The sequence below is a fragment of the Lepisosteus oculatus genome, chromosome 10 (assembly GCF_040954835.1).
Source record: "Lepisosteus oculatus isolate fLepOcu1 chromosome 10, fLepOcu1.hap2, whole genome shotgun sequence".
NCBI lineage: Eukaryota > Metazoa > Chordata > Actinopteri > Semionotiformes > Lepisosteidae > Lepisosteus > Lepisosteus oculatus.
The window spans coordinates 43,402,342-43,425,097 of NC_090705.1; the positions used below are offsets into that span (position 1 = coordinate 43,402,342).

Here is a 22,756-nt window from a genome sequence, read left to right on the forward strand (position 1 = left end):
TTTGCTATCAAATTTGGAATTAATCTAATTTTTAGTTGCCAACAGAGAATATCCCTAGATTACCCCATAAATTTACACAACAGCACTGTCACCTGTACATCTGCTCTATTTTACACATTCTTGTTCTTCTAAAATCACATTTAACTTCAGTATTAATCAAAGAATTAAATCTTTCCATCCCACAAATCAAAGTATTTTTTAAATGATTTGAAGTGTAGTTCATCAGAGTCTCGCAGACCATAAATGGCTGGATTACGGATTGGAAGAAATTTAGTCTAATGGGATTAGAGATTAGAGGAGAGACAGAAGCTTTCGCTGATCAGAGTTCACTGATTGGAGAGCAAAGAAAAGCAAGCACCCAGCTAACGGGGTAGAGAAAAGTGTTCTGTCAGGAACACTAGCGCTGGCCATAAATAAATTTGCACTTGTATTGGTTACCAAGAAAGAAAACCACTGTACTTTATTTTAAAATTATTTAACTAAATTTAAAAGACCAACAGCGTCAGAAAAAGAACAACTGTCTCCTTTGGAGCTACAGAACCTCTTTTAGCCCCCAAACCTCCATATTTAGAGCAATGTGTGGCCACAAATTCTGTTGTTTCAGTGTTTGTGTAGCTTCTACTACAAAAGTACTGAATTGAATGATCCACTGTTTTTGCAGCTGGTGCCCCTTCTCTAATCAAAACCACAACCCATTTTAAACCACTGTTCCATGAACCAAACTACATCAAGTCAGATGATCTCAGTCTGCTGCTCCCCTAATGAGTCTGTCCCATGATGAAGTCACAGTTCACACAGAGTCCACTGTACAACTGGGACAATTCAAGACGGTAGCTTTGCAATGTGTATAGACCCTGCTGTTATCACAGCTTGAAGAGCAGGGAAAGAGGTGTTAAGATGTGGAAAGGAATAAAGATTAAAATTACAGTCACTGCTGTCAGATTCTCTGGTCTCTGGCATCTATGCTCTGGTGGATTTTTGCCATTTCTGACTTGTTTTAGCCAAGATTTGGATCTAGAGAAGATTTAATAAAGTATGCAGCTCTTATTTTGTTCTAACATTACTCTTTTGCTGATTAAGAAGAAAAAGTGTCATCTTTATTATGATAGTTTCTGGTTCATAACAAAACAAGACTGTTTTAAGACGACAATTTAAGCCTGAAATATCTGCTTTAAGAATGTTTCTCCAGGAATGAGGCTAAGTGAATGAGGCCAATGAGGCTAAGGGTGAGTGGAGAAAGTGGCAGAAGGGATTGTCATCCCACCTGTGGCTCGTCTGAAAACAGATCCAATCCCATCCACACAAACAAAAAGGTTTTGTGTAGCGCTGTAGCAGTACCTTAAATCCAAATACTTAATCCAAAGTTTTCTTCCAAAATGTTCAAATTTGGATAAACATCCTGAGTTTTCCATTGGCAGTTGCTACCTTCATTTGTACATCCGCAATAGAAGTCCCAAGCTTACTGAGGTGTAAAGAAAACACTTTATACAAGAATATCTTACACTGTGTAGGTGACTCCTTTACGATGGTTTCACATTAAATCTGTAATTTTTGCTTACACAAAAATACAACATTTATTATATTATGAATTAGTTTGCAATTACACCGCTTGGATTCAAAGCACACAAAAAAGAAATTTGCATTTATCTTAAGGGAAAACGGTAATGTGGTCAGCTGGGGAGAAAGCCTGCCTCGTGCTCCTTCTTGGCGATTCACACTGCAGGCTGCCAAGTGAGGAGGTGAGAAGCTGCAGAAATGCAGCTTGCCAAGAGATACTGCTCTGCTGAAAAAGCCCTGTAATTCGAATGTTATTTAACAAGACAAGCTAGAACCAGTTAAAGCAAGGAGGCTGGGAAAAGATAAACACTGGCTGGTGTCCAATGCTGAAGGAACAGATCAACACGTTGGGATTGCTGTGCAAGTAAACCACCTTCCTGTCCAGTTAAAATCCCTCCATATGGGCCCAGAGCGAGGTGCAACTTTAGTTTCCTTGTCCCTGAAGTACTAACCTTACACTAAGCAGTGCTTCAGTGTCAGCTAACATAGGCCCTCTGTGAGTGGCATGACATCGGCTCCAACTATCCATTTCACAGCACAGACATTCCCAGCATTAAGAGAAAAGAGGTCATTACAATAATGGCTGACAGCTAAAGGTGCCTGAAAAATTCCACACAGATCAATTACAGTCTCATGTGCGATTTAATGCATTATTAATACTTAAACAGAACAGGTTACATTAGGATACAGAAAAAAATGAAATTTACTCTGACACACCAACAATACCACTTAGTGTTTGTTGTAAAAGTGGGATTTTAGATTTACTTAAGACCCAGTGTATATTTTTTATTATCATGAATAATTAATTTGCCTTATTTGCAGCAGAAATGTGATTAATGCAGCTGGCTGACTTCCAACCACAAGAAAGGGCAGACAAGAAATCACGACCCAGTGGACGCATTCAAGGCATGACTGACCAGCTGCAAAGAGCATATCGCAGCACACATTAAGTACAGCAGGGACTGTTAACCTCCCAAAGTGGGGTCCAAAGACATCTGGAGATAATTCCATATTAGACAGGAACATGCTGAGAAATACTTTAACCCCATTTTATCTTTAGTTGTCTTGAATTTCTGAAAACCGACCACATGGTCACAGAAGCTAAGGAAAGTATTACTTATTCTCAAAATCTAAAGGGAATTCTGTATTAAGAAAAAAAATGTTTTTTTCCCCCTGCATATATATCGGCTATATTTCTGAAGATGCCTTTTTACACAAAACAGCTCAATTTTACAGGAACTTACAGACATCTGAAATGCCTGCTCCCTAATTGCTGACCTAATTGAATTAGATGTGTTCAATCTGTGTGTTCCAGCAAGTTTCAGTGGGATGAGATTTTTTTTTTTAATAAATTAGAAGTGCTGTTTCTACTTACAGGAAATGAGCTGGAATGTCTACAAAAGTTTGGTTTTGCACATGTACTCTTATAATTAAATTAAAAACTTTTAAGTTAGCAAGGGACAAACACAATGGCAAATGTATGTTTTAGCATCACAATGGAATGTAACTCTCTAATCTCATATGATATACTCTATAAAGTTTTACAGTTGGATCAAACAGCAAATGAACAAGTCCTCCATACAAATTAATATATATTTTTTTACAATTAGACAACTGTTCAATTTCCTACTGAAATGTTCTGATTACCATATATACCATAATAATTATAAATATTCTAATATCTGTGCTTATAAATTGCCTTTTTGATTTTGTATCAATACTTTGATAACACTCAAGTCAACAGAAAAAATGCATATGATAAAAAGTTGAAAAGTGATGCTTTACAACTTTCAAGTCAGAGAAATCGCTTGGTAAGTTAAAATGAATGGATGAGAAGAAAAAAATGTATAGCTTTGATGAGGCTAATGCAGAGCTCCTTGAAATTGATTTTTTAATAAAACTGAGCTGTTGCCCTTATTTTAATTATTAAGTCAGCAGAGCATTGAAGACACCTTAGATAGCTGAACGGGACATTAAGGATGCTTTTAGTGCACTTGGTAGAGAAGAATAATAGGCACTGGACACTCATTTAAACTGAGTCACAACCAAAGAATGTAGGGAATTTTCTTTGTATTCTAGAAGAAATCAGAAGCGTATTATCTATTCAGTATTGTTCAATACTTTGAACGAGAAATATTTTCTCAACTACATCTGCTGGTCTGCAAGCATAGTAAGAAATGACAGGAATTGAAGAGAATAGGCTTTCTTGAAAAGACTGAAAAAAAAAGTTTGTGTGGGAGTGGTGGGTTAATCAAATCTTCAGTACATTAACCTGGGAGTATGACATTTGAAATAATGTGAATAATAATGTGAAAGAATCGAATAATTTGAATATTTTATCAAATTAAATTTACAAACTCCTAATAGGTACATAGATAAAATTTTCAGATTGTTTTAAGCACACACGCTTTTATCATTGTTATAAAAAGCACTAACACAAAAAATTCTGTCTCCTCTATTGAAGTTACTATGTAGCTTCAACTAACTCCTTGATACAAAGTTTTTTTTTTCTGAGCTTCCCTACTGGTTCCCAATACTTTGCTGAACAAAGTTAATTCAAAATATTAAAAATACATAGGAAACTTAAAAATGCAATGAGATCCAAGCAAACAAAACTGGAAGAATATTTTATCAGCCTATAATTCAAAGACCAAAAGCAGGAATAAAATAAATTATTGACAACAATTATATCATGCATTATTTTCCCCACACATACCAAGATCAAGAATCCAGAACTTGCAGTTTGTGTGTCTGGTAGATGAATTCATATGGTAGGCAGAGTTTAGATCAAGTGTCCGCTGTATTCCATGAGCCATGAGCAATGTTCAGACTTTAGAGCATTGTGAGCACACCCCTTCAAGCTTGCTTAAATCTAATGCCTCAAAAAAGAACAACGTCCCAGTAAAGTCAAGCACATCCAATAAGGAGTAAATTGAAAATTGTTTACAGAGAACACCAGAGGCAGACTTTGGCAGAGCACGTCTTAACTCCTGTTGTAAGTCTGCTAACTCTGAACCAGGGATGCTCCCCTCACTTAGTTTCTGTGAGCACTGCTGTAGGGTCCTGCCTCCCACTAGCAGCATTTTGGAAACAGGAATAGCACATTACCGTAATGCATGCAGTAGAAGTACCGCTCATTTTGGATGGAAAACTTATGGAAACTATGCATTCAAAGACTTACCAACTTGGTAAAAAGTGTTTAAAGTGCCTTTGGTTCCTCCTCTATTATTAAAGGTAGGCTGCTCCCTCATAAAGCACTAAAAGTTTTAATCACATCATGATTTCCCTTCCTCAGGTGGGTTAGGTAGCAGACAAAGGGAGAGGCTCACTTCTGAAGTGCAATTGAATTTTCCATCACTTTCCCCCTGCCAGACACCCCTGACAAAGGAATCTGTTCTGATGTGCCATATTCCCAGGGGAAACACTGTCCAAAACCAGTTCTTACAGTGTAGAATGTAAACAGAGCAATACACAAACAAGTAAATACAAGCATTCCAAGAGAAACTTCAAACAAAACTACATTTTAAAGAGACCTGTCACATTTTTATTAAAAAATAGTGTATGCTGCATAGAGCTCCTTTTCAATATGGGAAATCCAATGCAATGATTTTAGACAGATATAAAACTGCCAGTGGTCACTATTGTAAAAACTCTCCGCCATGTATCTCTGGGCAAGTGGACTAAGTTACAAAAGACCCACTTTTTGTAATCTGAGTCACATCAGATTTCAGTCCGTAAACTCAGTCACATTCACAATTAAAAACTGTTCAGTCACGAAAAATCTAAGCATAAACTCAGAAGCAAAACAGATGAGCACTAGCACAATAAGGGAACTCAGGAATACTTCCCTCTTGCACAGTGTGGTGGAAGATTTAGAATTTCAGAAGTTCAACAGCACTGAATGATCATTTCCTTCTGAGTAGTTTATACTTGAGGGGAAATGAAATGACTCCTGATGTCAAGTATGGAACAGCAGTCCTCCTAAGACATGAACTCAGCACAATGGGCTGCCCATAGTGCCAGTCAAACCACAATAAGAACAGATAAACATGGCTAGGAATGTCCCCGTACATGAAGCACATGTTTCTTTTTATGCAGTGAGTGCCAAACATCTGACACACCACAGCTGTATGTCAGAAAGCACATCTGTGTAAAAGCAAGTAACACTACCCAGGTAACCGTGGCTAACCTCAGGACACTTCATGAAGCCAACTACAAACTACAGACCAATCGAAAAAAGGATAGAGATACCTTTTCTGCTGCCAGAATTTTTGGAAATATACTTTAGAGTAGTTTCCTATATTTTGATCCTGCATTTACTTTAGCATGCAAAGCATTTTCTGCATAAAAAGGAATTATTCGCTTCAAATATCATTCAAAATTTGTGAATTAAACAACAATTCGGTCAGCCATTTGCAACCTTCAGGCACCAATCAAAAACGAACATTCTTACATAGTAAAACAAGTTTGCCAGAGGTCTCCCACGAAGACAAAACACTGAACACAGGATTTGTAGGTAATTTGTTATGAATAATTTTTTGTTTAAATAACACCACCCGGCAGTAACCTGTTCAGTCTGAAGTGCAGAAAATCACACGATAATAACAAAAAAATAAAAAAAGTTCCACTCCCGAAGGGATACTTCTAAAATACTAGATTACAAAATGCATCCTGAAATACTAATTTCATAGTCTTGGTTTTGGTAGTAATTAAAATAAGTGCTTCAGAAGAAATCAGTCATAAGAGCCGGAATGAGAAAGCAAACAATGATGCTGCTCTCCCAAGCAGACAAAGAAAGAGGGTCGTTGTTTCTTTATTTATATTGCCATGGAAACGAGCACATTACATTCTCAGGACTTTTCTGCTCTGTGGAAAAGGTACCTGGCAACAATATAAGCCTATTAAATAACAGAGCCCCTTATCTGGCATCAGTGGAAGGGAGCGCAGGGTCAGGGAATGTAACAAGACTTATATTGATCATGTTAACGCGGAGATCCCAGTTTTCATTCACGGCCCTAAACTGAGTAAATTTAAGCCCTTGAAGAAAATAGGAACCTTATTCTGTTGGACCGCTGACCCAGAGTGAAATTTATCAGAGAACATAAATACACCCAAAAGGCCATCTTTCTCCTGTATCCAGTTAAATAGGAAACAGCTGTGACTGCTCTTCCTCCTGCCTTCACAAAGATCTTCACTAAAACCTTCTACTGCATTCCTGTGCACTCCAAAAACCGGCTGAGACCAACTCTCTGGCTTAAATTAAACTGAAACGCACAATGCAATTTAGGAATATGTCAGTCTTACTCTTTGGCAAAGGCATTTATGAGAACACACAGGAAACAAAAGCTGGAAGTATGTGGATCAAGACCAAACTGTTGCCATTATTAGACAGAGAAGAAAATCCCTCCATTCAAATTGTGTTGTAGCAAGCCGTTTTCATGTCACACGAAGTTTTACTCATCTTCAAAGACAAGGACAACACGTGCTTTGCCAGCTCATACATCACTTGTGCACACCCAGGCGTTCTGACCATAAAACGGTCTGCGGCCCTACCTTTGTGATTGAAGATGCCCTCCATCTCCATGCTACTGCGTGAATGAGCAATGCAGAGCGTGCTGCAGGGCACCAGGCCTTCCGCGGCCGGCGAGCGGTCCGTGGTCCTCACCAGGCACCAGTCTGGCTTGTCATGGGGCCTCTCCAGGACCTCCACAGTCTGGCCCCGCCGCACAGTCAGCTCGTTGCCGTTACTCGCCACGAAGTCGTGGATCACCACCGTCAGCTCACAGCCACCAGACAGCTTAGGGGAAAGAAAAATAAAATAAAGTGGCCGTTCCTTAATTCTGGTCGTGAACATGAGGTACCTGCAACATTTCTGCAGTGCTCTTCTTTGTAATTAACAGTCTTCAAGGAACCTGCTTGTTCTGCTTTATAACCTCACCGTTTCCCTGTCTAGCAATAATGTGGTGCCGCTGTCGACCAGGTCTTTTACTGAAAACATGACCCCTGTATGATGCATCTTTCTTAGCACAACGGGCTGCCAAGACTCCCATGTCACAAAGGGTCTCCTGAGGTCAGATTTTTCATACAGTATCCCACTGGTATAGAACAAATTTGTATTGATTTTTTCATGTACCACAGAAAGACTACATTAACACCACAAAGCAATATAAGGGCTAAATACACTGAATGTTATTTTAAACTAAACAAAAAAAAGTCAAACATCTGGAGGATTAAGCTCAGCTCTGTGCAAACAACCAGTTAAAAAAGAAAAACAACAGATGTAGGAACTGCTTCATCTGCTTTAGAGTCCTGACTCCAAAATTCTTAAATTATGGTCCCTGGCTCAACCTTAGGCTTGGAAGTTATCTAAAATATTGCAGTAAAAGATGTGATAGTGAATTATCCCAGCTCCCTGCTGACAGACTTGTTTTAATCAGTTGAACATTGTGAAGCACAAAAGCAAATTACCCTTATGTCAGTCACACTCCTTGGATCGTGTCAGAAGAAACAGCTGGATACTAGACAGGCAGGTTGTCATGGCATTTTAATCTTGGTTACATTTTAATATTAGCATACCAAAATTGGTACACTTTTTACCCTTAATGGTTATTGAGAGAAGCCAAGATTAACTGCAGTTTATGGACACAAATATATTTATGTTACAGAATGTTAGAAGTTTAACTGACATTTATCACTTAAGCACACATCTGTTGTGGAAAAACTACTAAATAAAACCGTTAATCTACAGCTATTTGCCTGTGTAACTAAAATCTCAACTTGTGTTTTGAGCTTCAGATGCTCAAATAACATTAAAATGATTATTCCAGATATATATTTTTATAATTTAGATTTAAATTATCTAGCATGTTAAATGCATCTGCATAATCTAATTTAACAGAACATTAAGATATCTCATTCTGCAGTTGGGTATATACTGTAGCATACACTCGCTGGTCTCCAATTACTAAGTTGCTTCTCATGAGAAAAATAAAATTCTTTCCAAGTTCCTGCCTGAACAGAAACAAAAACACTAAGGCGAACCAAACTAAACATAAATGCACCTGAATTTGAAATGTAATCAAAGGCACTGCTTTCAGAAGTGGTTCCTTCATTATTCTGTTTTGAAACATCAAAGCTACGGAAATACAAAGCCATTGTTGTGCCATTTATAAGTTGTAAATACCTAACACGGTCAAATACTCCATTTTAAAAAATATAAAAATAAGCATGATGAATTGCAAAATGGTTAAATAAGAACATTCAACATAAAGAATACATACCCACTGATACTGAGGCATCGCCAGAGAGCTCAGCAGTTGAGCTGCACAACCCAGACTTTTAGTTGTCATTCTGTTTGCTGGACTAGAATCCTTCATTTTCTGTGCAAACACTTATTTGTAAAGTGCCCCCAAAATGCCTCAAACTCAAATATTCAAACAGCAAGGTGGATAATGTGCCAAAGCTTTAATTATCTTACTCTAACTGCTTCAAAAGCTTTCACAAGGGAAATTCACTTCGCTTTTTTATATTTCTAGAATAATAAATGCCATCTTTCTGCACATGAGAGATAAGTCTTTTATTCCTTAAACAATTAATCCGTCATCAGCCACTTGTATCCTCAAATACAGCACTAACCTAACAGTACTGGTCTTGAAGATTATATCTGGGGAAGTGTAGCACTACTGCCACACAGTCTTTTACAGAGAACAGCAACTTGCACAGAGGGAGGAGTGAGGCTGCATATATTTAAAGGGGTACTAATCCTTCTTTAAGGATTTAGGCTTTACTTTACACTTGTACAGATCTGACATAAAAACTAAATATTAACTTCCAATTTGTTCTTTAATTGAGCTTTTCTCCTGAAAATGGGGTTGGAAATAGTTATGCACATTCAGATGGAATCATACTGGCCTTCAGAGCTTATTATAATCTTCAATGCAAAGGTATGTTGTTGAAAACTGGAACACAACAGAATTTATAGCCACACAAGAAGAAATACTGTTATGACAAGGATGCTCTATTGTATTCAGAACGGCGAAAACTGGAAGAAGGAAGCCCACTGCTCACCTTGTCGCTGTCCAGGGTGTTCTGAGATGTGCGGGATGCAATGGAGATTGTATCGGGCTGACTACTGCCATCACCCTGACTGTCCAGATCTTCCCCCTCTCTGGAAACCGATAAATCACACCACATGAAATCAAATCACCCCCTTAAAAGATTTAAGTGAAACAAAAGCTAAGATCTCGACCCCATAATGTTGATTCCGTGGGTATTAACTTTGACCATTCTGTGGATTGCTTAACTGAAACCAGCTTCATAAGTTTTAATGGCATTTGTGTTTTAAGGATTCTTGAACAACTGAAGTGCAATGTGTAAGAAAAACATGAATGTGAGAAGAGTCACCATCGTATGAAGTATTAGTCTGTTTTAATGTGCTGTTTACGGGATACGTGCAGCTTTAAGCGAAAGGTAAATACCTTCTTCCCTTCTGCTTGGTGGTGGTGGCCTTGGGGATGTGGATGGGCTCCTTCAAAGCCCCTTTCAGGTGGATTGTCCTCTCCTGGATGACCTCCCTGATGTGTTTGATCCAATCCTGCTTATTCTCAATGCTGGAGGCCTAACAAATTGTTGAGTGGAATTAAATGTTTAAGCCAAGTTATGGTAAAAAAAATCATCTTTTTCTAAATTGATCTAGAATTATAGTTATAATACTCACCATAGCTCCATGTTTGCATCCCTGACTTGGCTTAATTTAAAATATAGAATGGAAAATTTCACTATTTTTGATACATATATAATTACATTAGTTTCATCATAACTGACAGACAGACTGCTTGCTTTAAGCCTAATGTTTTGATGCATTATAATTGATAGTTTTCAGTTCCGTTTTGGAAAAAGCAAAACATTCCAAAATGTTCCAATAAACACCCCCCCCCCCCCAATTTTTCCCAAAAAGTTTTAAAACATTCATAACATTAAAACTGAATGACAACTGGAAATGCATGACTTAAAGCTTTTAACAAACAGCCTGCTGGTGTTTGTGATACTTCACACACTGCCTACAAATATATGCCCAATTTTGTTGAAATGTTAAGCAACATCAGAACACTTTCACTATGACTATATATAATTATCCATAGTAAATGCAGTTACATAAGACTGTCAATAACTGCAGACTAGCTAGGGTTGGGAAGTACTGTTGTCTGCTTAATTAAACCACCATATTGTGTACTGAGCAATTAACTCTCATCATGAATATGACCAGGGCTTTTAAGATATCAATTTTTGATTTTCAAACAAGTGTAATAACTGAACAGATGCTCAAATCATAAGGCATCAAATATCTACATCTTGTACTGACTCAGACATAAAACAAAAAGCTGTTGATGAATAGCAAATAAGTGTCATTTTTAATAATTAATGCAAGAATGTTATGAATGTCAGAAAAGTCATGTGTAACTTTTAAGTAGACAATTTAACCAAAAGCATTCACCAAAGTCCCAAGTAAAATTCTTTGCTTTGATGACAATGCAACACTTTCAATGAAACTGCTGACTTATCAGGTGTATATTATTTTAAGCAAATTAAATGCTCAATGCATCAAATTAATTTTCTTCTATAAACCTTACCTTTACATCAGGAAACATGCTATTCCAGCAGTTGACAAAGCAAATACCTCATAATGCATGTTCTGGTTTGATAAACTGGTTGAAATTGTGAAGTCAGTTTGACATTTTCTATTCGCATCAAAAGTTCTAACAACCTTTGTTAAAGGTGGAGGAATGACCAAATGCAGATGTTTCTTTTGAATATCATATCTATTCTGCTTTGTTATTCTGACATCTAATTTTAAATACGGAGAAAACACATTTTACTATTGATGGTTAAAAAAAGTATGCCTGTAAATTTTCAGAGTTTTTTCGACAACCTAGAGATGAAACTAGATAATTATGTCTTAAAAAAACAGACTTTAGAAGCATAATTTTTTCATATCCAATACATTTATCAAGTGCATCACCAAGGGTTTAATTAAAGTCAATTCTGCTGGAACAGCATGTTAATCCATCACTTGCTGGCTAATTCAGAGATACAAACATTTTTACAACAATTTCTAATATAAACTGTTGAAACAACTGAAGAACTGTCAAATCTAAAAACTTTTATAGCATATTACAGAAAGTGCAGCACAGGGTGTGCGACATATAGCTGAATTTGTAGAAAGCAAGACAATACATTATGACAGAACAAAACATGCTTAAAGATGTTTTTTATGCTCTGTGACTCTGTACTGTTACCTTCAGGACAATCTTGTTGTCTGATGTGGGTGTCCGTCCCAACCACAGAGCAAATTTACAAGGATCTCCCTCTACGTGCTCTGTGACACCAAGCTCTGAAGTCTACAGACAGAAATAAACACATTCCACATTAAAAAAAGGAAAGATTTACTTGAATATCAGTAATGCAGTGCAATGAAAGTGCCGGAAAATTAAAGACTCACAAACAGCTTGCTTTTATAGATGTATTTACTCCTTCCGTTGGAATCTTTAACTTCTTTGCTGAAGACCAGGGACATTTCAAAGAGGAAGAGATGCCTTTCCCTGCCCTTGCGGATCAAAGTCTTTGGGTCCCACACTTGGAATGACTCCTGGAGAATGAGCTCACCCTGAGATTCTATGTTCTCATCAAACCCTACAGGGAAGACAAGGAAATTTCAGGAATAAGAGCTGGGTGTATGAGAACTGCTGTTCTCTCATTCCTCAGCGTCCCAGCCAAAGATTCAGAGATTCTCAATTGTGAGAATAAATCAGGATATCTGGCACTTATCTCAGGGCCATCCATCAGCACAGATAAAAGAAGTTAAAAACTGGACTGAGAATTACAATCAGGATTATACATGCAATTACCTCCCTGTGATAAAAAAGTAAGGTATCAAAAACTCAGATGTTTGCAATAACATTTCTTTTAACACGTTGAATTTATTGACCAGGTAAACCCGTGCAAGCAGGAAGAATGGGCACCTACCTTCCAACATGCTGAGATGCATGGCATCATTGGCTCTCTTTGGCACACTAAGCATGACTTCTAATCCATCCTTAATCTCACCTTTACCTTCCTCACAACAGGTTAACAGTTCCTAGCAATTGAAAAAAAATCTGGTAACATTAGAATGTTAGGCAATCAAAAACACAGGGCATTCTTGCAGTCTGACATCACAGGGCTGACAATGTAGTGCAACCTGTTTGAACAAGTCAGAGGGATGAAAAATATGAGCAGAAATGACAAAGCAGATGAATTAAAATAAGACGCCCAGTGCGCATCTATTCTACAATTACAATCTAATTTTCTATATTTAATTAAACTAAACATGCCGCAGCCCATATGCCAAGTACAAAAGCAATGGATTAATAAAAGAGAATTAATACGACAAACAGGATCTAACATTCCTTGTTGTTCTGGGTCCACAAGGATTTGTTCACCTGCTTTACAATTTCAGGAATCCAATATGTATGTGAATTAAACCCCATTTCTGATATTTGACAAATCGGTATTGGCAAGTAGCCTGCGTTTCAGATACTGGATGCTAAGACTTACACCTGTAACTTCTTGGAGTTCTGGAATTAACATTTTTTAGTAGTAATTCCAGTAGTTAGTGTTTCCAATTCCAATCTCAACTACAGTCATGGGGACAGGCACTGGTCAGGCCACCCTATCGGGTCCTTGCTGATAGGGCTAGAAAGGCACAGATACAATCAAGTTTAAAATAAACGGTGCTAGTTTGTGCCACCTAAAACTGACTTCAGTGCAGCTTTTACCACTTTTATTCAATGTGGATAATAGTCATATTTTTGTGTCACCAGCTTCTTAGAAATTATATTTTCCTCAGTTCTTAGTTTCCACCATATTCTAGAGAAATATAGAAATGAAAAATATAAATCCCAAGCACCTTTAGAAGGAGCTGATACTTCGTTATTCTCTGCACAGGCTTGATAAGGTACGATGAGATTGAATTTGCCAGTCTGTGCCGCTGTTGGATTTCCTGTAACAAATACAAATTAAATTCTATAGTTAAACACGTCTACTGATCAGCAGTAGTCAGTTAAAGAATACAGCAACAGCAAATGGGACATTTTAAAAAAAGCTGTATTTCACTATACCTGGATATGCTTTCTTTATACTAGTCAATCTACAGCAGTAGATTATGGCAACACAAATACCATGTTATATTCCAGATCATACATTAAAAAGAGTACTGATTCAATCATAACTTGCTAGTTTTATAGTGTTAATTCGCATATTAAGAAAAAAGATAATGTAGAAGAATAAAGAAAAAATGACAAATGTCATGCTGAATCCACAACCACAACTGAAAAAACCTGATAACATGGAAACTGAGTTATTAACCTTTCCAGTGACACACATTCCCAAGTTATTTAAAACTTATGGATGTTCACAATCTCCACCAATCTGCCATCAGAAAGCTGCTTATTCCTGTTAACAGTCATAGGAATTGGAAACCCATCATGAGCACACAGGGCACAAGGTGGGTCTATACCCATTACAGGATGGCATCCATTACAGTACAAATGATAAAAGATTAACAATTCAATGAATCTATATTTACACAACCTAAGCAAGTTTTGTGCTGACAAAACTGACAAACTGTTTAACAAGTGGTTGAACTTTGAACTCTTCTGTTATATTGAACAGTAAATGTCTGGTCAATACTCACATCAAAATAAGGCCCAGCATTGTCTAATATGAGTTGTGTTGAGTCTGGCTTGTTCTTGCAGTATGTCACATACATTTGAAATTTGTCAGCCTATGAAGAGAAAAGATTTGATTTCTTCAGAGAAATCAAGAAGGTTCCAAAACTCACAGGGAATTAAACATGGTAGGCGTTCTTATTAAATGTCGGACTCACCAGACTTAAACAGATACATAAATGTCACACCAGTATTGTTAAATATAGAACAAAATGTGTAGCAATTCCAAAAAGGAAATGTGCATTTTCTATTACAAAATAAAAATAAAGAATATGCAGTTAGGTTAACGCCAACTGTCGTGTCCTCATAGCCCTCAAGGACTGCACTCATCCACCTCTATCCCGAAAGTCCAGAGACCATGCTAACTTACCCAAGTCACAAAGCAATGCCCAACATCTTCTGGCAGTTGCTCGTATTTCTCCAGCTCTTTCAAGAAAATGCTGGAACCGAACAGAAATTATTATATTTTTTTTTTTACAAACAGCAGGGCCAAAGCAAATTGCAGTATATGGTGAATAACCTGATAGACACAGGCTACACCACTAAAATAATAGTACTACTGAGCAAAAAGTATTTAGTCTACCTACAGTATCTCATCTGACTTAAAACACCATTTGTACACCTAAAATACAGTTCTTTATCTTGTGTAGTAAAAACGGTTTCAAACAGATGTGTGCCCATAATCTGTAATCCAGATGCACTTTGTCTACTCCTGATCCATTTTACACCAGAGCCCACACTCAGAATTAAGAGCCTCTGGCCAAGGGAAACCAACTGTAATGGCAACAACTCAGAATTTATACATCTTTCTTTTAACACTTTTTCTTTGTTCACTTACTTGTGGTGAAATTCATATAGATCCTGCATGTTTCCAAAGATGATGTGCTCTTTGTTAACAATGCCAGGAGGAATCTCCTCAACACCACTTGTCATCTCCCAGAGGTAGGTCTGGAACCAGGAGAAGCACAACAGATGAATACACAAAGCCAGAGATGGGGAAAAACAGTAACTTCTTCTTGATAGTAGAAAGATAATACATTCCAGGAAACAGGCACACAATGGGTAATAATGTTAAGAGTAAAAACACAGTTACAGTCATTTAAATCAGCAATTCAGCAATACCCCAGGACAATTACTGAAAAACGTAAAATAATGTTTGTAGGCCTAAGGTTTTCTATTCAGAGCTCATACAAAATTCAGTGCAATATCCGCTACAGAAGACAAACTTGCAGATGAAAAGTGCAGATGAACATTTTCAGAAACAGATCAACAAATCCCTTTAGTTGCATAAACATAAACCTCCATTATGTTACAGTAATTTTCAATGATATACTTAAGTTATAAAATCAACCTAAATGTTGCAATAAGAAATCTGCAAAAAACACCAAAAGCTTAAATTATAATTTTGTACAGCTGTGCTAAAGAGACTGAAAAAAATGTAGCTCAAAAGTGACAAAATACATAAAAAAACATCTTATCCTATTCATAAAAACAACTGAAAACACATCACCGAGGATAAACAATCCTTATAATTTCATATTCTTGTTTGATTCAAACTAAATTATTAAACTTGAACATTTTGTTCAATCTGACATTTTGTACTTCAGACATAACATTACTACAATTAATAAGAATACATAAATATGATAATGATATTTATGCATAATAAGTACATCTTTAAAACCATTTCAAAACCCAAGTTTATCCAGTTACATAAATTAAGTCTTTCTCTCAGGGAAATGTCACTTTAAAAAGGCTGTAGGTCCATAACTCCCAGTGTGTCCTGCACCAGTGAAACAAGCAGGATCTCATTAAAATGCAAATAATCCAAGTACCCAGGGCCATTAGTAAATTGGACTGTGAGACTTACATCCATACATTCCCGAAGGTCTCGGACATAGGCCTTCTCCGTCTGAATGAGTTCAGCCATTATGAATCTAAAATGCCAAATTTTTGCAAACATTAGATACACAGGCAAACACGGATATTTTCCTTTTCAAAATATTTAGTGCACATGGCTGAGCAGACAATCCCAATAACAAAGTGTTTCCAAATATATTTAAGGAACTTCAGAGTTTCATTATATCAGATATGAAAGCTTGAGAGCAATAACTCAAGTTATAGCCATGTGACTTAAAAATATCAAGCATAAACTCAATGAGCCACTTCTCACTGTTAGGTTTCCCATTACAAACAATACTCATATTACATAAGTATACAGGCATAATCACATCCATCCACTCTTCCACAATCTGAAGCCCTCTTAAAGGCACTATGGAATCAATCGTTATGAAACACTGAGAAATGCAACTGTCATCATGTAATTCTAAAATAAAAATCAGTCTGCGTAATAAAGTGATTGTTTATTTCTGAAAGCAACACCTGATGCTGAAAAAAATATTTAGGTGTTGTGTCTGTGGATACTAAAGTTGACAAGTCTTCTAAACTTGCTCAGCACTGAATCTATGCAACTCAAGTCTTGCAGGGAAAAAAAAGAAAACGTGGTCAAGACAGACATACTCCTTTCTGCGGGCTGACTTCCGCCTTTCTTCATTGAGCTCGTGGGCAGCATCGCGCAGCTTGACCTCTGACCCCGGGGCACTGGCAGGGATGATATCCAGCTGCAGGTCTTTGCTCTGCAACAGGGAGAGGTGTGGATCTGGCTACGTGAGCTTTCTTCAGGCAAAGGCGGCCCTGAACCGCACTCCCGCCCCTCCCTCCTGCCCAGTTGGCCCTCAACATACCGATTTGTTGGAATCCGACGATATTCCCAGTGCCTTTTCCAGGGAGGTGCGATACTTGTCCATACGGAGGGAAAAGTCTCTGTACCTCTTATCCACCGCTGTGACCCATTTCTTTATTTCCACTGCATGGGCGTGCCCCTTGTCACAAAAGCCATCAGCCAGCTGTATCAACAATTTTACCCGTTCTTTGGTTTGCTGTCAATACAATGGAAAGAGGGGGGTGGGGGTAGATATTAGCAGGGGAAGCGAATGCCACAGCGCTGGGGCTCTGAAGTACAGAGAACTGTTACACCACACGATTAAACATGAGCCACTTCGTGCAGACGAAAACATAACCATGTGATCCTAGGAATGGGAACATACTGGTTTCCACAAAATAATTGTTAGAGACAGAACTAGAACGAACAGCACAAAAAAAGGAAGGAGGTTTTCCATTTCTAGTTTTAATTTTGATCTGAAAATTTAAAATATTACATCAAATAATGTGATATCAAACTTTTAACAGACACCAACAATTTCCTGTGAACTGACAGATGCAAGAAAGGCAGGAAAAGAAACATGGGGTGATCTTTTTAACAGTATTATGACCCAGGTGACTATCCACACAAAGAAAACACTGCACTGCTCTGTTAAAGAAGATTTGACAAATACAGATCTGAGAAATATTGACGCTCTTGAGAGTATACTGTATTGTAGATCTTCCAATTAGATTCTTGAGTAGAAAAATAAGTGCTTGGGGTTAAAAAAGCATTTTTAAAAGAGGTAAAATATGAAACTAGCATCACGTTGCAATCTTTATAATATTTTTACATTTTCCTATTGTACATCTTAAAATAACTAAGAAGAACGTCTCTCTTGACGCTATGCTAATGCTTCCCCGGTGTTACTGTTGCTGTGGACAGTGTGAGCCCATATAGTCTGGAGAGGACATCCCTAAACAAAGACAGTGACACTACAATACAAATGGTGAACACATTTAGTTCTGCCAGTTTATCTCACCTTAGCTGTAATCTGAAATTCTTCGTGTTCCTTCAGGAGCTCCTGTGTGTGGTGTATGCTGGACCCCGTGGAGGTGTGGGTGGACAAGTAAAACTCCCCAGTATCATGGATCCATTCCAAAGCCTGAAAAAAATAAAATGACGTCACTTGCTGGGTGCCGCTGAGCTTGTAGCGCTGGTCAATGGGCCAAGCAGGTACCAAGGAGGTAGGTACCCTGTTTAAATAAAGCACAGCTCCAGATGTGCACACTCCAGAGGAGAATGAGAGGTATTCTTCCTACTCTCACAGGTATGAGGGGCGTAATGGCAAAGCCAAACTGGCTGATAACTGCCAAACCAGGAGCAACAGAACAAAAATCTTTTGATTACAAATATTAAAAACTTTTTAAAAAAACTGACCGGAAAGATACCATAAAGAAGGGATAACAGTCTAAAGCTTTTAGGCAGCCTAGCAGAATTCGGTAATTTATCACTGAACAACAGGTCAATTAAAGTAATAATCAATGTATGCAGTATGAAAAGTATTAATCTACACAGAGGAACCAAAATGACAACCCTGGTGTAAAATAACTGGTGGAAAAATAACTAAAGATGTCAAGGAAAATCCTGTAAGTCCTAATGGAAACAGTTAAAATTTAAACTTTTTATAAATGTATAAAAACCTATACTTTGTAAGCACTTTTGTCCTCCTTTCCAACTCTTCTAAGTCATTAACAGGATTTCCTGTAACTTCCCCACACATTACCCACATTTGTCCATAACCGCCACACCTATATTTTAATGCCAGTGGTTTTATAAAAATATTACAATGGTTCCAACAGCAGGGATCTAATATCCACCCTAACTGCTGCAAAAGTTCCAAAAACTGCTGATAAGGATCACCTAAATGATTCACAGCCTGCAGCAGTGCAAGCATGTTTCATATGAAATGCTAAATCACACAGAGTATAAACTAGGGACATCAACATGTAAGACAGTCTTCAGATTAAATTTTATATTAGATGCTTTCCCTGGACCCACTGATTCAGTGACTTCAGTGAAGCAAGAGAGAAGATACCGTTTAAGAGAAGTTTAAGGAAAACCAACAAATTTATTAGTATCTGACAATATAAAAGGGATCATTTGTAAATCAATTTAAATTCATAAAAACTTAAGAAAAAGGTCTTACCAGAAGCAAACCCTTTTTGTCCCAGTATAAAAATCACTGCATTGAAGAACTTCACAATCTTTCTTTATTAAAGAAGGCAACTGCGTGACCTGGCAGGAACAAAGATTCAGTCTTGTCTGAGCCCGGGACCGGTGGCTGGTACTGACCTGCTTGGCACTGCGCTCAAACACCACGTACTGCTGACACTGGTCCAGCCGCCTCTTCCGCATGGTCCAGAAGTGCAGCACCCTGTTTTCCCTCTGGAGCAGCTCGTTCAGGATGTCTGCAAGGGAACGCACAGGGCCCAACATCAGGCTTCTATAAAGAAATGCACTATCGTCTTTTCTTAGAAGTTGCAATTCTCCCAATTCAAAATTAAACTTTCAACACATTCTCTGCATAACTCGGATTAACCCATCTTTCCTCACGATATCTTAGAAATCGAACGTAAGGCTAGCAACAAGTACAAGATACAGCTATGCCATATGAAACTGCACATAGAAAAAGAAGCACTAAAGACGGCACAGTCTCTTAAGCTTCAATATCTAAGAGAAGAAATCATGTTCTCTCAGAAGTCCTTCAGATAAAGTTACAAATATATCCTAAAGTGTTTGTCTTACCCAACCAGTAAAACCCATTCTATACATTTGTATAGTAGCATCAAGGGACATTATTTATTCCCCTCTAGGGAAAAAAAACTCTCCCAGAAAAAAATTAATTGCCTATCTCCAAAAGTTCAAATTAAGCTTTTTTTTTAATTTAATAAGAGAACTAGAAATTAGTTTGTACCATGTAATGAACTTTGAGTGCTTCAGCTTTTAAAATGAGCTATGCTCAGTGCACATAAAGCAACATTGGGTAAACTTTGAAGAATTTAATTAAGGACTAAACCAGCAGATTTAAAAATAAGTAACAATTTGGAAATTAATCATGACAACCACACTGACCTGGCTCTTTGAAATTAAACCACATTCATTTGTAACAGTTGGTTGCTCGTAGCTAATTAGTCTGAGGACCTCATCCACCTGGTTCTTGAAAGGAGCCAGAGTTTGAGTTATAAAATCATGGCTGAGCAGCTTGTTCCATACTACCACAACCTTTGTGCAAATGCTACCAGTGATTTCATTCAGCCATTTCTTTAAAGAAGCCAGGGTAGCTGAGTGTTGTTTGTGCACACATAGACATTGATAGTAATCTTACAGTAGTTCAAACAAGTATTTTTACAGATCCATATTAACCAGAACTCAATAATTCAAGGGTTACTTAATTAAAACAGGCTGAATCCACACACAAAACAAAAAACACCATTATCTTCTAAGCACACACCACTTAACTGAGAAGCACAAGAAAGCTCAGTGTGGGTCTTCCACCTTAAATATAATAATTCAGTGCAAAAGCCTTTTTGAAAGGTTCTGATCTTTTCAAACTGTAAAGGCCTTCACAGCAGCACTAGATTAAACCTACTCTTGACTTGCTGTTCGGGAGCTTTGACATGTGTGAGCGTCCCGGGCATGTTCACGCTGTTTCTGTGCAGGTACTTCAGGAACACATCGGCATTCCGTCGAGCGAGAGTACAGGCCTGAGGGGGACATCGCACAATAAGCAACACCAAAAATAAAACAGAGGCATAGATAGTTATCATCGTTACAAAAAGACATGTCTTGTGATCACTCAGAAAGTAAAAGGGCAAAGCGACAACATATTTGTTTTTGAAAACTTATTGTTCTAAATACTTAACACGAGTAAAAACAACATTGAAAACAGGTGATTACAGTCAATTTAAATCTTAAAAACAATCACAGGTCTTCAAAGTATAATTTTAAACCCAAGACAGACCACAAAAGTTTCCTTACTGCCCTCCATACTTGGTTACCTTAAGGAACGCTTCCTTCTGCTCCAGGTGTTTGCTGATCATGGGGGTGACATGGTCAGACTCGCAGTTTGGACCCAGCTTGTCTGCGCCTCCACACCAGTCTTCTTCTCGCTTGTACTCCTGTTCGAGACTTTCCAGCACACTACACACCTGAGACACCGAACAGGGCCAGAGGTCAGAGACCACACGCCGCTGAGCAGAATTAACACCAACCCCCTCTGGAACTGGTTAGCATTGCAGTCGGCTAAATGTTCCTACAAGCAGTCGAAGTCGGTCTTTCAAAGAAACTGCTTGGTTATTGTACAGTGCGTGCTATAAATTCTGTCAGCTGACCAACAAAATTGTGATATCCTGTATTTCCTCAGTGCGAAAAACAAAAACCTTGAGCTTTAGAGTGTGAATGCGAACAGGACTCTTTCAGCACCAAACATGCGCAGAGCATGACAGTTAAAAAAGGTGGAAACGAGTGCAAATACATTGAATGGACACTCGCAAACCGTGCGGGACAAGCCCTTGAGCTCCTGGGCTTCTACCACACTGAACCCCCGCAGCCAGAGGGCCCCTAACCTGCTCTGAGGTCTTGTAGAAGGCGACGGAGGCGTTGACCAGCTTCAGCCGGTCCTCCATCTTCAGCATGAGCTGCTGCCAGTGGGAGGCGACCTTCTCTGCGCAGTCTCTGATCATGTCCATGTCATAGTGGTTGGCCTGCAGCATGGCCTCTGCCTTCTGCTGCACCTGCAGCGCGCTCTGATGCGTTTTCTGGTCAAACAGTCATATTACTCCGATTTATTATATAATAAATATGATATGATAAACTTGCGTTTGATTTGTTAAGAATCGGTTAACAGCAGTATACAGCATTAGATATTGTGCAGACAAGTTAATATTATAATATCTTTTTAGATATTAGAAGTCTGTCCATTGTTTAAGACTGTTCTTTTTTTGCCTAGATGTATCCATCTGAAATTACAGTACAGACGAGGAGAAACATGCCATGCATTGCCACTCTCCGGCACCACATTTGATCTCACAATTTTGCAGTTGATTCTAGTTTGCTTCTACATCCATAGAAAAACAGTCAAAAAAAAGAGAACACGCACCTCAATAGCGTGCTGGAACTGCTCGTGCTCTCTCTGCAGCTGTTCCGCCTCTTGCAAAGAGCTGGCTGTGATGAGCCCCGCATTCAGCATAGACTCCCCATTCCTGATCCATCCCAGCACCTATTCCAGCACACAGCAATCCAGTCAAAATGAAGACACTATCCTCTTGTTTCTCAAACATAGGTGACAAACCATCTACACAAAAATGTGTAAATTAGAAGCATGCTCTGTCTAATCGGAGGAATTAAATTTGAAATACACTCCTAGATCTGCTTAGTCAAAACTTTAAGAGGGCCTAAAAATCAACAGACCTAATTGTAACATGCAAATATCACTACAAGAGTAACCTTTATAAAAATAATTTGATTAAGAGAGAAATGACATGGCTGCATTTTTTTTTCCATTTAAGAAGGAAAATTCTCAGCAGAAGGAGCACAAACATTGTGACATTTTCAGGGCTAATATTTAGCCCTAATATACAGCATAAGATATAACATGAGCCCCAAGAAAACCTTAGGAAAGAAAAGGCTCATGACAGAGAAACATGGAAGGCTGGGTAACCCACTGCTACCG

The 22,756-nt window shown here is 38.1% G+C and overlaps 1 protein-coding gene across 9 annotated transcripts in view; it reads right to left on the minus strand.

Annotated features, from left to right (window-relative positions):
• Positions 1-22,756, minus strand: part of triob (trio Rho guanine nucleotide exchange factor b) — a 141,757-nt gene that overhangs the window by 22,281 nt on the left and 96,720 nt on the right. For 7 of the 9 annotated variants that reach the window (XM_069195262.1, XM_015356922.2, XM_069195266.1 and 4 more), the window contains 20 exons: positions 22,184-22,303; positions 21,651-21,842; positions 21,084-21,233; positions 20,675-20,789; positions 19,378-19,493; positions 18,065-18,187; positions 17,066-17,260; positions 16,842-16,957; positions 16,192-16,258; positions 15,160-15,269; positions 14,692-14,761; positions 14,288-14,377; positions 13,502-13,594; positions 12,580-12,691; positions 12,056-12,246; positions 11,853-11,954; positions 10,274-10,303; positions 10,035-10,174; positions 9,625-9,724; positions 7,111-7,354 (listed from right to left, as the gene is read on the minus strand). In XM_069195262.1, the coding sequence (XP_069051363.1) occupies positions 7,111-7,354; positions 9,625-9,724; positions 10,035-10,174; positions 10,274-10,303; positions 11,853-11,954; positions 12,056-12,246; positions 12,580-12,691; positions 13,502-13,594; positions 14,288-14,377; positions 14,692-14,761; positions 15,160-15,269; positions 16,192-16,258; positions 16,842-16,957; positions 17,066-17,260; positions 18,065-18,187; positions 19,378-19,493; positions 20,675-20,789; positions 21,084-21,233; positions 21,651-21,842; positions 22,184-22,303 (2,476 nt within the window). The remainder of the gene's footprint in view (positions 1-7,110; positions 7,355-9,624; positions 9,725-10,034; positions 10,175-10,273; positions 10,304-11,852; positions 11,955-12,055; positions 12,247-12,579; positions 12,692-13,501; positions 13,595-14,287; positions 14,378-14,691; positions 14,762-15,159; positions 15,270-16,191; positions 16,259-16,841; positions 16,958-17,065; positions 17,261-18,064; positions 18,188-19,377; positions 19,494-20,674; positions 20,790-21,083; positions 21,234-21,650; positions 21,843-22,183; positions 22,304-22,756) is intronic. The other 2 variants (XM_069195264.1, XM_015356925.2) reach the window with 1 other exon arrangement.